Source organism: Pan paniscus, chromosome 3, assembly GCF_029289425.2.
Source record: "Pan paniscus chromosome 3, NHGRI_mPanPan1-v2.0_pri, whole genome shotgun sequence".
Classification (NCBI taxonomy): Eukaryota; Metazoa; Chordata; class Mammalia; order Primates; family Hominidae; genus Pan; species Pan paniscus.
The window spans coordinates 171121991-171138056 of record NC_073252.2 but is presented as its reverse complement, the minus strand read 5'-3'; the positions used below and the strand labels follow the sequence as shown (position 1 = coordinate 171138056).

Below are 16066 nucleotides of genomic sequence, written 5' to 3'. Positions count from 1 at the left end.
CTCAATACTGATCTCTAAGTCAGTTTAAAAGAAAAATCAAGTTTCACAAAATAAATACACTGAAGCAACTATAATAGTAATAACCTTTATTTAAAATAGATTTAATTTAGGAAAGCTCATTTTATATGAGTTTCCAACTAATTATTAGAGTCAGAAACAAAGAAAATAAAATCAGAGAAAATCCTCTGTAGAAAAAATACACAAAGAACATTTCTACATGTGAAAAAACAGTAAACAGTGTTAACATCCAAGTTATTAGTCTCAATTCCACGTCTCCTAGTGAACACCACTATCAACCTTGAGATCTGATTTGTTCTTGTCATTCTTCACTGAGTAGATGAAATATGTTAAGGTGTCTTTTTCATTCACTGGAATAGACCTAAAGTGGCAACCAACTATCTATAAAGAAAAGAAAAATTAAGGAAATTAAATTTTAGATATAACAGGTTTCATAAACTAGGTAAAAAATACGGTTTCATCAAAAGAAAAAGTGCTATGTGATAAGGGCTATTTCCTTTAAAAATTATATTTAACAAAATATCAACAAGACAGAAAGCATTCAAGAATAAAATGTTACGAACAAGAGATAGTGTGATTTCAAAGGACCCTTTGACCTACTCAATTTAATATACATTGATTAGAAAATATATTTTCCTTTTATTTATTTTAAATTTTATAATTGGGCCAGGCGTGGTGGCTCATGCCTGTAATCCCAGCACTCTGGGAGGCAGAGGTGGGTGGATCACTTGAGCCCAGGAGTTTGAGACCAGCCTGAGCAACATGACGAAACCCCATCTCTACCAAAAAAAATACAAAAATTAGATAGGCGTGGTGGTGTACACCTGTAATCCTAGCTACTCAGAAGGCTTAGACAGGAGGATTGCTTGAACCCAGAAGGTGGAGGTTGCAGTGAGCTGAGATCATGCCACTGGACTTCAGCCTGGGCAACAGAGCAAGACTCTGTCTCAAAAAAAGATAAATAAATAAAATAAAAATAATAAATTTTATAATTAGAATCTAGAATAGGGAATAAATGATTTTACTTTTAAACTTTAAATGAGATAAAACAGACGTAAGAGATCACATGCATCATTAAACCTGCAATGGTTTAGACTCTACTGATAGAAAAAGAAGTATGAAGTTGAAAACTTTTGGTAGTAGAGAAACCAACAATAACATATAAATTGTTTGCTGCAAATTATATTCATTCATTCACACCTTGGTAGCATTCTTTGGTTAAGCTTCCTTGAAAATTTTTCTGAATAAAAATTATGAATGGAAATGAGAGAAGAAAGAGGGATGTTCAATGAAGGATGTTTACCTGCTTCCTTGCCTTTTCATTGTGCTAACATAACATGCATACTACAATTACTAATAGAAGAATAATAGACTTACCTGGGGTGCTGACATGCATATTTAGATTCCAGAAAATAAAATCTCTTGAGAAAAAAGTTCATCCACACAATAATTAAGAGACTTAAGACTTAGTCATACAACCCTGGATTCCCTTAAAACAGTGGTCCCCAACCTTTTTGGCACCAGAGATCGATTTCATGGAAGGCAATTTTTGCACAGATTGAGGGTGGCGGAGTTGGTTTTGGTATGAAATTGTTCCACCTCAGATCATCAGGCATTAGATTCTTATAACAAGCATACAATCTAGATCCCTCACATGTGCACTTCACAAGAGGGTTTGGACTCCTCTGAGAATCTAATTCTGTGGCTGATCTGACAGGAGGCAGAGCTCAGGCAGTAATGCTTGCTAGCTGGTGCTCACCTCCTGCTCTGCGGACCCGTTCCTAACAGGCCACCAACCAGTACCAGTCCATGGCCCCTGGGGTTGGGGACCCCTCTCTTAAAATATATGTACTACATCTGCACATTCCTTAACTTGCTAATATCTGCATTTCTGATTAAGTAAAATATAACACTCATGGCTATCTCTTATGTATAAAAAAGAAAATAGCTCTGGAAATAATATAACTGTTCTTAGAAGGTCAGTTTATCAAAAATTACAGATTTAATTTATACCTAAATATAACATTTAAAATAATCAGTTCTTTGGTTCTCATTTGTCCCAAAACAGGGGTGCCTTCACTCCATTAGTACCTATTGAAATATTTCATCATGGTGGGCAATAACTATATTTATGTTACATTAATGTACTGTACAACCCCAAAAGAACTTGATCTTTTAAATCAAAATTAAAGAAAAATTAATTAGATCTGTGTTGCCCAACCAAGGATAAAAAATTTTAGCTAAATAGTTAATATATTAGATTTTTAACAATGTTAAAAAGCATTCTGCCAAATAAATGTAACTTCTATTCATATTTCATTTTATTCAATATGCACATTTTAGAAAATGTTGGGTAACTACTAAATCCATGCAAAGAATATGAGAAAACTGATTTATATTTCTACACTTCTATTTTGTCTAGTAGGCCAAATTTTCTTTTTTTAGAGATGGAGTGTTGCTATGTTGCCCATGGTGACTCAAACTCCTAGGCTTAATCAATCCTCCTCAGTAGCTGCAAGTAAAAATTTTTATTTTAAATATGATTAAAAAATATATATATAAATCTATAAACATCTTAATAAGATGCACAGATTTCTTGGTTCTATTATATCCTGAAAACATATGCATGCTCCGTTAACTTTTCACAACTCAGTGACTGACTAGAAGTCCTCTATCAAAGCAAACTACAAGTAAAAGCTTGGGTAAAAGAAAAGCTTTTGCCTCTTCTAGATGTGAAAAAAACATGGATGTCTCTAATAAAACAAACATCAACAAGGACAAATTTTGAAATAGTTAAGTCAGCAAATTATAAAAATACTGTTTAGGGTCTGATTTGTAGGCCTATTCCACCACTTTAAAATATAAATTCTAATAAGGACATTAAAGCTTGTTAATTAATTTTATTATGCCTCAATTAGGTGCTCAAATGTTTACTGGTTAAACGGAGTTTTAAAATTAATAGATTTCTAAAGTGAGGATTAAAAAAACTCTCATTCAACATTTTGAGGGCCAGGCACGGTGGCTCACACTGGTAATCCCAGCACTCTGGTAGGCTGAGGTGGGCAGATCACTTGAAGTCAGGAGTTTGAAACAAGTCTGGCCAACATGGTGAAACCCTATCTCTACTAAAAATATTATACAAAAATTAGCCTGGTGTGGTGGTGCACACCTGAAGTCCCAGGTACTTGGGAGGCTGAGGCTGGAGAATTGCTTGAACCTGGTAGGTAGAGGTTTCAATGAGCCAAGATCATGCCACTGCACTCCAGCCTGGGCGACAGAGCGAGACTCTGTCTCAAAAATCAATCAACACATTTTGAAAGCCAGTATCAGAAGGTGCTGTACACAATCTACTAAGCAGTCATTACAAAAAGGAATTTCCTAAGTGGCAGACAAACATTTCTACACAACTAGATTCTTCCACAACAGATTTTTTAACTTTGTTCTTTCTAATTAAAATGTACTGTTACACTACATTAAAACTTTCATTAGCATTTAATAACCTCTCGGTTGTGCAGATAGTTCAAATAGTTTAAAACTCATAATACCTCAACAAGTTGTGCTTTATTAAGTCCTGGTCTGGTTGGTAGCTTGAAGTGTCTTTTGTATCTCCTAAGTGTATTTACTTGTAATTGGTATAAATCAACCTAGAAAAAATTAACATGTATAAATTAGTTCATACAATTTGTTGAAAATTTATCATTGATATGTATAATAACAAACATTTTAACTTCAGCACAATAAAAATTTACTTCCAAAATCAAAAAAAATTTAAAAAATTTATATAATCCAACATAAATTATTAAAGAATTTAATCTTTTGGGGATAAATAATATAAACTGAGGTCAAAAAAAGAGTAAGTTATGTGACAACAGAGCTGCAAAAATTGTCAATTTAAAATGTAACAATTCAAACTGTGTAAATGCATGTCAACTGGCTATATTTAATTTTGCTTTCATTTTCAGATTTCTCAAATGTTTTAAACACTTAAAAGATTGTTCATATCTTTTTATAAAGGCTTCAGAATGCACTACTTAGGATTTACATTAAGCACAAAAAACTTCCATCTACCTCTGGGGTATCAATATCTTGAACAGGTGAATCACCTCCATCATCATCACTCCCTTTTCTCTTTCTTCTGTTTCGAACACTCTGAATTAAGTTTTTATGATAATCACATATGTAAAGATGCCTTGCCTGAAACAGAAAAGTTTTACACACTGCTTATGATTACAGTAAAATGTGTCTATATATTAGTAAAACACATATGCCACAGTGAGTTCTTAAAAATAAAGACAGTCAAGATGGGCCATTGTTAAGATAATGGAATATTTATACGTTTAAATCCTATACGCTGTTAAAACATAAGATGTCTGGAATACTGTTAAAAGGATGGTGGATGGGGAAGGAGGGGTTGGTTCCATCTGGGGAAGGAGGTAAGGGAGGGAGGGAGAGGAGAATGAGAAATTCCAACCCTCTGGGTTTTGTCATCAAATTGCAGTGAGGGGCTGGGAGCGGTGGCTCACGCCTGTAATCCCAGCACTTTGGGAGGCCAAGGCGGGTGGATCACTTGAGCTCAGGAGTTCCACACAAGCCTGGCCAACATAGTGAAATCCCGTCTCTACTAAAAATACAAAAAATTAGGCGGGCATGGTGGCAGTGGCCTGTAATCCCAGCTACTCAGGAGGCTATGGCAGGAGAATCACTTGAACCTGGTGGTTGGAGGTTGCAGTGAGCCGAGATCGCGCCACTGCACTCCAGCCTGGGCAACAGAGTGAGACTTTGTCTTAAATAAATAAACAAACAGATAGATAGCAGTAAGGATGACCTGAATTAGTTCATGTTGAATTTTTAACTGATGAGGGGAAAGATCATGTTGCTCACACTTTTGCTACTTGACAGTACTTTCTCTACTTAAAGAACAGCATATTTTAGTAATATAATGTATGCTTTCCAGTCTTTCTAACTGAATACCCAAATTATAGTCCAGATACAAAACCATTCGTTTTCACAAATGAGCTATCGACTTCAAAACTGTATTTAAATTTCAGTTATACATTTTTCTGAATATTAAATCAATGTATTTATCTATAACACATTTTCCCAAAACAATCTGAAATTATGCAAGTTCACCTGAAGAGTTTCTCATGGATAACACTGAAAACTGTTTAAACTGGCAAAAAGTGTCACAAATAAACTTTTCAAAAACTTCAATTACATATACTCCTGCGAGCTGTAGACTAACATTTGAAACAAACACGGACTAAGCTAACAGGCTTTTACATTTACTTCTAAGCCAAGCGCAAGATAAAAATATGCAGGACTTGTGGTAGGTTCTCGATACCATGTTATTCATTTACCGCTAGCCAGATCTCCCAAAAGTAGCAACGGCTGTTTCTAAAAACCTCATGGATGGTCAAACGAAAAGACGTGCAAGAGGAGGAATAAAGAAATCCTGATGGCTGCCAAGGGGATGGCAAAACCGCAGAGGCTACGTGCTCCCCACCATCGGAGTAGCTGCCCTCGGAGCTGACAGCGCAAACGCCGTTTACAACCCCGGCTCACTGCCAGGCGGCGGGTGAGCTCGGCTTCCCTCTCACTCCGCTCCGGAGGAGACGGAACACAGAAAAGAACAGGATCTTCCTTGTTCGTGAAGGTCCTCCGCTTTCTCCTAGACGACGGGATTTAGTACCGCCTGGGGCCAAACACCAGCTTGGGCAGCAAAACAAAGGCGCCTCCATTCCAGAAGAGCTGCCGGGCTGCAAGAAAACTACTCTGGGCCCTCAGTGCGGCGGTCCCCTTTGTTTCGTGTCCCGGTCGCAGAGGAGAAGGAAGAGGGAAGACTGCGCGGGAGAGACGCAGGCAGCGGGAGGTTGGGGGCCAGGGTGGGAAAGAAGAGGGGAACGACAGCCTGTGTGTGGTGTGTGTGTTGGGGTGGCGGTCGGAGTTGCAGCGACTTTGTTATTTGCTTCCAAACACAGACTCCACGAGACCGCACTGCAGCCAGTGCGGTTGTCTGGGGGACCCCGCCGACAACCCGTGCCTTTGCCCGGCTCCTGGGGCCCCACCGAGGGGCGGGAGGGCAGGGCGGTCCCGCGGTTTACTTACGCTCTTATCCAGCTCGATCTTCACCTTCTTCTGGGAGATGCTCTTCTGGATCCTCTTGCTGAAGCTGGCGTTGCCTGCCGCCCGGCCGCACCGCTCACCATCCTCCCGCAGGCAGCACAGTTGCCCGGGGCCCGGCCCGGCCGCCCCCGGGGGCCCAGCCGCTGAGACCGCCCCCGCGCCCGGCACCTCAGCCCCGGTGCCCGCGCCGGTCCCGTTCCCCGCCGAGGCGGCGGCGGCCGCGGCAGCGACCACTGCGGCCACTGCGGCGGCCGCATCCCCGCCGCGGCTCATCTCGTCAGGCGTGAAGCCGTTCATGTCTCCGAGCTCCCGAGCGCCGGCGCTGACAGAAATCCCCTCTCTCCTGGCCGCTCCGCCTCTCTCCGCTCCGGCAGCGGCAATTCACTCTGCACACCAAGTTAGACAGCGGCACGGCCAAACACCAACTGTCCCGGGCCTGCTGGTCTCTGCTGGCACCGAAACAGTGGACAGTGCTGAGGGCCGGGACGCACACTCGAGCGTCTCCTGGAGCGGGGACCCCGCTCACTGTCACATGGGGACTTCAGCAGTTGGACCGCTACGCCTCCGCCTCCCTCCGGCCCCGGGACCTGCGCAAGCGCGACGCGCCCCCTCCCGTCCCGCCCCTTTCTTTCTGCCGCGCGGCCCCATGGGAATTGTAGTTCTCTGCTGCAGAGTCAACCTGAGCTCCGCCCTGACCCCGCGCCATGAGGGACGGAGGAACTACTAATCCTAGCATGCATAGCGCGGCCACGGACCCACTTTTTTTTTTTTTTTTCAGTACCGGGAAAACAGGAGCGTGTGATTGGGGTTTACAGTGTTTTCTCTCGCTCTCTCTGTTTCTAGGGAATTCGGGCTGTGTTTAGCTGCTGGGATATCGTAGAATTGGTTTTCAGAGAAGTTCCTCGACTCCTGAGGCGAAACATAAAGGGATGGGAGTGGTGTGGGAAGTGATCGTGTGAGGGAAAAAAAGTTTCGAGGCCGTTTCGCATTTGTGGAGACACAGTTTTTGGTGTGACCACTCTTTTGTGGGAAACCCAAACCAAGGAGAACTCAGGAGAATTGGCGCTCTTCGGTCCTGGAGGTTCCGCAGCTAACATCCCGGCTTGACCAACTATCGAGGCCGCAAATTAATAGGGCACCTCCTGGGAGGAAAACGCCCATCCTGACTTCTCAACTGTGACAGGTCCCCCTCACAAACGCCTTGCGGGGGGGTGGGGGGCGTTTCTAAACCCTTGCATGTTCTTACAAGGGAAATGTTTTTATTCTTGGGCGCACCAAGTTGGCCGCCTTCTGAGGTGGAGTACGGACCAGTTGACAACAGGGCTCCTTTTCACCTCCACGCCCAACCTTTTCCATTTCTCCTCAAACGGTTTTGGAGAAGGGCGGAGTCATATCATTTTAAAGGAAACTTGGAACCTCACCAATACAAACGCTGGTCGAATGTTCCCAGAAACTTCCCTGCATTAGCTCTACCGGGCGCGGGGAGTAGAAAGCGCATTTCCTGAGTCCTGAAAAGCGCGTGCGCGCCTGTGTGCTGCCGGCGTTTGTGCGCGCCTGTGTTCGCGGGCGCGCGCGTGTGTACGTGTGTGTGCGCGCGTACGCGTGTATGTTCGTGCGCGCTTGCGGGGACGTGCTTGTGGAGGGCGGAGAGAGGGATGGGCGTGGCTAATATGAAAGCTGCACCTTTACTAGTTAGCTACCATGCGTCATTATTTATCAGAAGATATATGCTGCTTAAACACAAATACGTTTTAAAATATATTTTAGGCAGTAGGGTTTTGGGGTTTTTTTTGCAAGTTCTTTTAGTGAGTAAATTTAATGATAAATGATTTTTTTTTTCTTTTGAGACAGTTTGCTCTGTCGCCCAGGATGGAGTGCAGTGCAGTGGCGCGATCCTGCAACCTCCGCCTCTCGAGTTCAAGCGATTCTCCTGCCTCAGCCTCCCGAGTAGCTGGGATTACAGACGCGCGCCACCCCACCCAGATGATCTTTTTAAATGCAAAATGCCATCGACGCAGAAAATCAAAGGTATCCATTGTATCTGTGCGTTTGAGTTCTAGGATATGACAAAGAAAAACAATTGAAATATTACGTAAATTCAGTAGGAAAAAGAAAGATGACTGATAAGTACATTGTGTACCTCCTTAAGCTGCGCTGTCCAGTAGGCTGTCCTCTAGCCATATGTGGCTACTCAGCACTTGAAATGTGGTTGAGACGGAAAAACTGAATCGTTAATTGAATTTGAATTAAACTAAAAACAAAAACCTGATGCTCGATTCAATTGTTGGAATACTTTTAAGTGTGTTTGCAACAACTCAGATATATGAATCTGTTTTTCCAGCTTAAATTTTATGAACTCTAACTTTAGCATATGAATTGAGATGTGCTGTAAGTATATATCAGCTGGATTTTTTTTTTTATTTCTGGACTTACTACAAGAAATTTTCAAAAAGAATATTGAATCCCACATTAAAATTTTTATATATGTTTAAATGTTTTGGATGTAATGGGTTAAACAAAATATTACAATAAATTGTACCTGTTGCATTAGATAACACTGGCTTAAAGTATTACAACACAGTAGGGCGTGGTGGCTCATCCTTTGGGAGGCCGAGGAGGGTGGATCATCTGAAGTCACGAGTTCGAGACCAGCCTGGACAACATGGTGAAACTCCGTCTCTATTAAAAATACAAAAATTAGGCAGGCATGGTGACACAAGCCTGGGGTTCCAGCTACTTGGGAGGCTGAGGGAGGAGAATTGCTTGAACCCAGGAGGCAGAGGTTGCAGTGACCTGAGATTGCACCACTGCACTCCAGCCTGAGCAACAGAGCGAGACCCTGTCTCAAAAAAAAAAAAATTACAACACAGAATAATTATATATTTATGGATACATGTTATATATTTATGGATACATTTTCTTAAGTGGTAAAAATGAGAATATATGGATGGGATGATACATCCCAACTTCAGGGTGATGCTCATCTCCAACGAAGGAGGCCAAGGAATTTGTATATGGTGTCAGAGTAAACATAAAATATAAAGAGATGAATTTCTAAATTTAATGGTTTTTTGGGGAAGCAAGAATTGCAGTTCAGGACATACACACAGACTGAGTGGTCTTTAGTATGTCAGAAGAACAAAGAGAAGGTCGAGAGTTTTATTAGAAAGAGAAATGTTGCTACTGTTTTGAAAGAAGGTTCATTGGCACTATAGTAAAGTTTTGGGAAGCTGGCAAGCTCTGATTGGTGAGTGAGAGTGGTAGATAAAACCAGTCTTAGTCATAGGAGATTGTTTCAGCAACTACTCGGTAAAACTGGTCTTAGAGTTACTGCAGGCCATTTCAGCAGCTGGGTTGTAAAAAACTTAATTCTTAATGCTAGAGCTGTGTGCCCTGATTGCTTTCTCCCCTGGTCCCTCGATTCTGATTTAGTTGGGTATGACAAGAATGATCCAGATTGTATGATCAATTTTCACACTGGGAATGGCTTAAAGATGGTTTCTTCTGAATTTTAAAGTTTTTATTTATTAAAAATATCTGAAACATGACAGTGGGATGTTGAATTTTCATATTTTTCTTTGTACATTTATGTGTTTTTAAAATAGTTCATGAAATTCATATTGTTTGGTTCTTGTGCTTAAAAAAGCTTATATCTTCTGCAAAATGTGACCAAATCATGTAAATTCAGTAGGAAAAAGAAAGATGCTTACTGATAAGTACTTTGTGAATCTCCTTAAGCTGTGCATGTATGTATATGTATAGTTATCAGTTTCATATGAAGCTTACTCAAGTAAAGAACTGTAGCTATGGCTCCTTTACACACAATACAATGGTTGTAAAAAGATCCTATTAAACAGTCATTTGTTGCATGCTAGAATCTTTTTCTAGGCCCTGGAGGCACAAAAATAATTGAGAGGGTCCTAGCTATTTGGGAGCTTCTTGTCTAGTAGGGCAGACAGGTAGCTTAACAAGCACATAATACAAACCTCAATAACAATAGAGAGAAAGTACAGGCATAGCACATAGGAGGAAATGATTCATTTCTGGCAAGTTGAAAAGATTGCTGGAGTAGGGGACATGTTAATTCTCACTGCCAGATTTAAAGTGTATCTTGAGTCAATCTATTTGTTTAGATACATTTTTACAACCATGTTTTGTTACTTATTTCTACAAATCTTCGTATTTAGGGCAGGTATAAGAACTCTTTGATTTGAGTGTAACTCACAGTCAAGGTTGGAATCAGGTTTTAGGGGGGGCTTCAAGATTATATAATCTGAAAGGTCTTTTTAAAGAAGTATGTACAATTATGAATGCAAAATTAGGTACAGGACTTTATAAGGGTCTATCCAAGTGAGGGACTCTGAAGTTTGAATCCTTTAGCTTCACGGTAAATCTACCTCAGAGTAGACTAGGTAAAAAATATAGATCTATGAAACCTTAATTATAGGGGGGTTGTTCATATCAACAAAAATGCTCTTTGCTTTCTAAAATGGTTCAAAATATGATTCTTAAAAAAGTATGTATCCGTGCCTGTCTTCCCTATGGGCTTTTAACATGATTGCATTTTTCTGGCTTTACTTTAAAATAAGCAACTAAATAATTTTATTTAATTTACAAAAACATATAAATTGGCCAATAATCCCAACATGACCACAGTAGAAAATTCAAATAATACAAAAAGGTTCATATGAAAAACAAAAGCCTGTTTTACCTCATCTCCTCAAATCCCTGTCCCTTGAAGCAACCAGTGTTAACAGATTGTTTCCTTCTAGAAAAAAGTATGCATTTACTAGTATATACATCTCTATATGTGAATAATTCTATATTTTACAGCAAAAGTTCATTCCGTTTTACACCACCTTTCCTTTATCTAGTTTTAAACTCAGCCATCATACAGAAAATTGTATAAAGCATAAATGTCCAGTTTAAGCAGTGCTGTGGTTTCAGTGTTTGAGTGTGTCCCCTCCCAAATTCATTGTGAAACTCAATCCCCAATGCAACAGTACTAAGAGGTGGGGCTTTTAGGAGGTGGTGAGGCCGCCCTCATGAATGTGATTAGCGCCTTATGAAAGGGATAGAGGGGGCGAGTTTACCCCTTCCATCTCTTCCACCATGTGAGGATGCAGCAAGAGGCACCATCTTGGAAGCACAGAGCAGCCTCCACCAGACACCAAGATCAAATCTTGATCTTGAACTTCTCAGCCTCCAGAACCTTGAGAAAATACATTTCTGGTTTTTATAAATTACTGAGTCTCAACTATTTTGTTATGGCGGCACAAATGAACGGAGACAAGCAGTTATGGTAAAATGCACATCCGTATAACTGCTACCCAGGTCAGGAAAGAGAACATTGCTGAAAGGGCCAGCTTCAGGGACTTGCGGCGGCACAGGACCCCAAGCTCAGAAGCCAACATGCTCCACTCTCCTCCTCCTTCCTGCTTGACATTTAATGCCCTGCAATCACCATCATGTAATTCTCAATAATTTTATCTTTGAATTTGTGTTTTATAAGTGAAGTATCAATGGGACAATGCATTGATTCAGGCAACATGGGCCTCCTGCCACCTCCCTTCCTCCCCAGAATGAGTTCTGGCTGCTCACTCTCTCCACTCCACCCCACCCCACCCTCTGCTCTGGCAGAGGCTGAGCAGGAGGTACAGTGCAGGAAGTGTCTGGTTGAGGTGCAGGATCCTCCCCATTTCCTCTGAACCAGGAGTCAGGCCCCTAGCTCCTGTGAGGGTCAGTTTTCCACCTGTGCCCAAGGGAGTGCCACATTAAATAGCAAATAAGAAAACACCATGTGAGGAGAAAGAGAGGGAGGGAGAGAAAAAAGATGTTTGTTCTGGACACCACAAATTATGTAGATGGCCCTGATTGACAACATGCCAGAAAGCCATCACCTGCCACTTCTTCATCATAAACCCCATCTCCCAGCTAGCAGGAGTAGCTATCTTGACTTTTATGGTATTTGTTACCTCGTTTTTCATTACAGTTTTGCCACATAGTTCTTCAACTTTTTTTTTCAGTTTTGCTGTTTTTGAACTTTATATAAGTGGACTCATATACTTTATATTCTGTTTTCTTTGGGTTCATTTACTCTGTTTTTCAAAGGTCTACTTTTATGTAGTTTAATTCTTTCTCTTCATTATGGTATGAATAAACTACAATATATCCATTCTATTGTTGATAGACATATGGATTGTTTCCTGTTTAGGGCTATTAAAAGAATGTTGCCATGAACATTCTTATTCTTGTACATGTATCCTGATACATACGTGACTGCAGGTCAGTAAGATATATATGTTGTTAAGTTGGAGTGAGAACTTCCAGCTCCTTGCTTACATATGTAAACAGAATTGCTGAGTTTTAAGGTAGGCCTAGGTTCAACTTTACTAGATATTTCCAAACTTTTACACTTCCACAAGCAATATATGAGAGTTCTGTATCTTTGCCTACCATTTGATATTGTACTTTCTAAAAAAGATCAAGTAGGTATGTATGGTATCTAATTGTGATTTTAATTTGAACATTCTTAGTTACTAATGAGATTATATATTAATTGGTCTTTTGGATTTCTCGTTTGGAAGTTCCTAGTTAGGTCTTTTGCCTATTTTTCTGTTGGGATTGTGTCTTTTTCTGTTGATTTGTAGTAGCTATTCATGTTTTCTGAATAACAGCCTTTTCACAATTTTACATATTGCACACATCTTTGCCTACTTCATAATTTGCCTTTTGACTCTGCAGTGGCAACTTTTGTTTAAAGTCTTTTAATGAGGAAAAAATATATCTATCTTTTCTTTTCTGACTGATGATTTTTGTGACTTAAGTAAGTTCCTTTTCCCCAAATCATGAAGATATTTTTCTACATTATCTTCTAACAGCTTCATTGTATTGCCTTTCTCATTTAAGATTATGATTGATTTTTGTGCACAGTGGTTGAGGTACAATTTTATTTTGTATATGCTACCCATTTGACCAAGTACCATTCACTGGAAAATCTATCCATATTCCATTCTTTTACAGTGTCACCTTTGTCATAAATCAAGTTGAATGTATGTAGGTCTGTTTCTGAAGCCTAGTCTTTCCATTGTACTTTGCCAATTCCACAGTCTTAATTATAAAAGTCGTTCAGAAAAATTTTGATAACCTAGAAGTGTAGATCTTCTACCTTATTTTTTTTTCGTCAAAACACAGACTTGGTTATTCTTGACCCTTTGTATTTCCTTATACATTTTAGAATCAGCTTAAGTTCCAGAAAAAAGAAAAACCAACCAAATGAACAATAAGACAACAACAACAACAACAAAAAAGGCCTTTTGGGATTTTGGATGATATTGCATCAAATCCATACATTAACCTGAGAGACGAGAGACTTCTTCAACATTGAGCCTTCCAATCATGATTTTCAATTCATTTAGGTCTTCTGTAATGTTTCTTAATATAATTGTATTTGTTGCTATGCAGAAGTTTCACTGATCTTTTATTATATCTCTCTATATATTTGATATTTCTGACACTATTGTAAATAGTATCTTTTTAATATTTCATTTTCCTTTTTTGTTGCTTAAATATATATAAAATAAGCTAATTTTTCCAAACTAATTTTTATATCCAGCAACCCTGCTAAAATTTCTTATCCAATAAAAATATAAATGTATATGTGTTTGGGTTTCAATGCATTCAATCACACCATTTTCAAATCGTGAGTTTTCCTTCATTTTTTATTCCCTTTTTTCTTGTGCTACTACAGGTTCGGGACTCTAGAATAACATTATAAAAGAGGTGTTAGCAGGCAAAAATGTCTCATTTCCAGTTTCAAAAGAAAGGCTTTTCATGTTTCGCTATTATGTATCATGTCTGATACAGACTTTTTTGTTTTTCATCTAAATTTTTATACCATTTATATGTTCATAACAACCTCATGTTTTTAAGGTGTGCAAGATCTGAACCAGTGTCCCTCTCTTCATTATCAATTATTAGTGCCTTCTCTCTTTTGTTAATCAGTCTCACCAGTGTTCTATCAATTTTATTAGGCTTTTCAGAGGATCTGAATTTTGTACATCGTTTTTATTGTATTTTTTTCTATTTCAATTATTCTATTTTCTTTATTATTTCTTTCTACTTTCTATTTTGCTGTTCTTTTACTAACTTCTTTACAAATATGTACATTAAAAGCTACAGATTTCTCCATCAATATTGTTTTAACTGCATCACACAAGTCTTGATATGTATTATTACCATTGAATTTAAAACATCATCTAATTTTCCTATCATTTTTTTGATGCATAGATTTAGAAGTATGTTTCTTTTTTTTTCTTTTTTCTTTTTTTTTTTTTTTTTGAGATAGAGTCTCACTCTGTTGCCCAGGCAAGAGTGCAGTGGCTCTATCACTACTCATGACAGCGTCAACCTCCCCAGGCTCAGGTGATTCTCCCACCTCAGCCTCCCAAATAGCTGGGACTACAAGTGCAGACTACCATGCTCAGCTAATTTGTTTTTTTTTGTATTTTTTATAGAGACAAGGTTTCTCCATGTTGCTCAGGCTGGTCTCCAACTCCTGGACCCAAGCCATCTGCCAGCCTCCCAAAGTGTTGGCATTACAGGTGTAAACCATGGCGCCCAGCCTAGAAGTAGGTTTCTTATTTCCAAACATGTGCAAATAATGTGATTATCCTTTTCTTATTGATTTCGAACACATATAAATTGTCACTTTAGAACTCTGTATGATTTAAATCCTTTAAAATTTATTGAGGGTTTCTTTTAACTTATCTTCCAGTCACTCATTATCTCTTTAGGTGTCCCTAACCTGCTCTAAAATTCACCCGTAATCTTTGTACTTTTAGTTATTACATTTTTTAGTTTTATAATTCCTATCTGGTTCTTTTTAAAACCTTGAATGTCACTTTTTATGATTTCTAGTTCCTGGACAAAATTTATATGCTTGACTTTTTCTTTCATGAACATAGTAAGCATAGTAGTTTTTAGACTTTGTTATTAAGTCTGTTTCTTTTGTCTATTGTTTCTCCTGGTGGCTGTCTCATGCTTACTCTTCCTGCATCCATTAATTTTGATTGTTTGCAGTTCATTTAATTGGAAAAACTGATTTAATATAAACAATTTGAAGCACTGGATGATGTAATGTTCCTACAGAGAGGCGCTTCTTTTCCTTCCATTGGGTGCTAAAGGGTGCCAGTAGTCCTGAATCAATGCTTGAGGATTTCTGAGCCAACCAGATCATTCTAGTCCCTCTCCCCACTTTTGGCCTAGGCTTCCCAGGGTTCTATCCCAGAGTAGGAGGTGTTTCACTAGGGTTACCACCATCAAGGTATACTGGATTCCAACCCTACATCCAAGTGACTGCCACACGCTCAGCTCTTCCTCTTACTTCCTATTTTAAGTCACTTGGTTATAACTAGTACAGTATATAGTAAAATAACATCTGCATTCTGATACTATTCATAGTCTAACATTTTGCTCAGCATATCTCTGTGGCTTTTACCTTGATTTTGTTCTCATGAGAGAGTGAGGCATAAAAAAGATGGAGATGTAGTTCCCAGGTAATGCTGGAACTTGCTCTGGGTACAAAATTATTTGTGACTGACTAGCAAAATAGAATGTTAGTAATTTTTAAAAAGAAACTGAACGTAGATTAAAATCTCCAGAACTAAAATGAGAATTATTATAGCATTCTCTCACCCATAATCCACCTAGATTGGAATATGTTCTCAAACACTTCTGTACAGTGTTCCAGTTACTTGGGTTCAGGAGAAACATTTTGACTAACAATCTTCTTTTTAGTATACCAGAATAAAACGTTGAAAGCACCTCACTGAGGTGCTTTCATTTTAATTAAAAAAATTACACTGTATGCTGCAAATGATTTTATATAAAAACTGCTTTGGGATATTACCTTCTATAGTTATAG

At 39.2% G+C, this 16066-nt stretch overlaps 1 protein-coding gene and 1 long non-coding RNA gene across 2 annotated transcripts; one reads left to right on the top strand and one right to left on the bottom strand.

The window, feature by feature from the left end:
* Positions 1-71: 71 nt before the first annotated feature.
* SAP30 (Sin3A associated protein 30) lies at positions 72-6944 on the bottom strand. Its single transcript, XM_008977176.4, has 4 exons — positions 6124-6944; positions 4087-4212; positions 3564-3662; positions 72-399 (listed from the first exon to the last, which is right to left on the bottom strand). Exons 1-4 carry the CDS (start codon positions 6436-6438, stop codon positions 277-279), a joined length of 663 nt encoding a protein of 220 aa, XP_008975424.2. The 5' UTR covers positions 6439-6944; the 3' UTR covers positions 72-276.
* Positions 6797-13798, top strand: LOC112439619 (uncharacterized). Its single transcript, XR_004671276.3, has 2 exons — positions 6797-8169; positions 13379-13798. It is a non-coding gene; the product is annotated as an uncharacterized LOC112439619 (long non-coding RNA).
* Positions 13799-16066: the final 2268 nt, after the last annotated feature.

Coding starts and splice junctions, on each gene's coding strand:
- SAP30 (XM_008977176.4), bottom strand. CDS start 6,438: ATGAACGGCTTCACGCCTGACGAGATGAGCCGCGGCGGGGATGCGGCC. Junction 4,213..6,123: donor AGATCGAGCTGGATAAGAGC/GTAAGTAAACCG, acceptor TTTCTGTTTCAG/GCAAGGCATCTTTACATATG. Junction 400..3,563: donor ATAAAGCACAACTTGTTGAG/GTATTATGAGTT, acceptor TTTTCTTTATAG/ATAGTTGGTTGCCACTTTAG.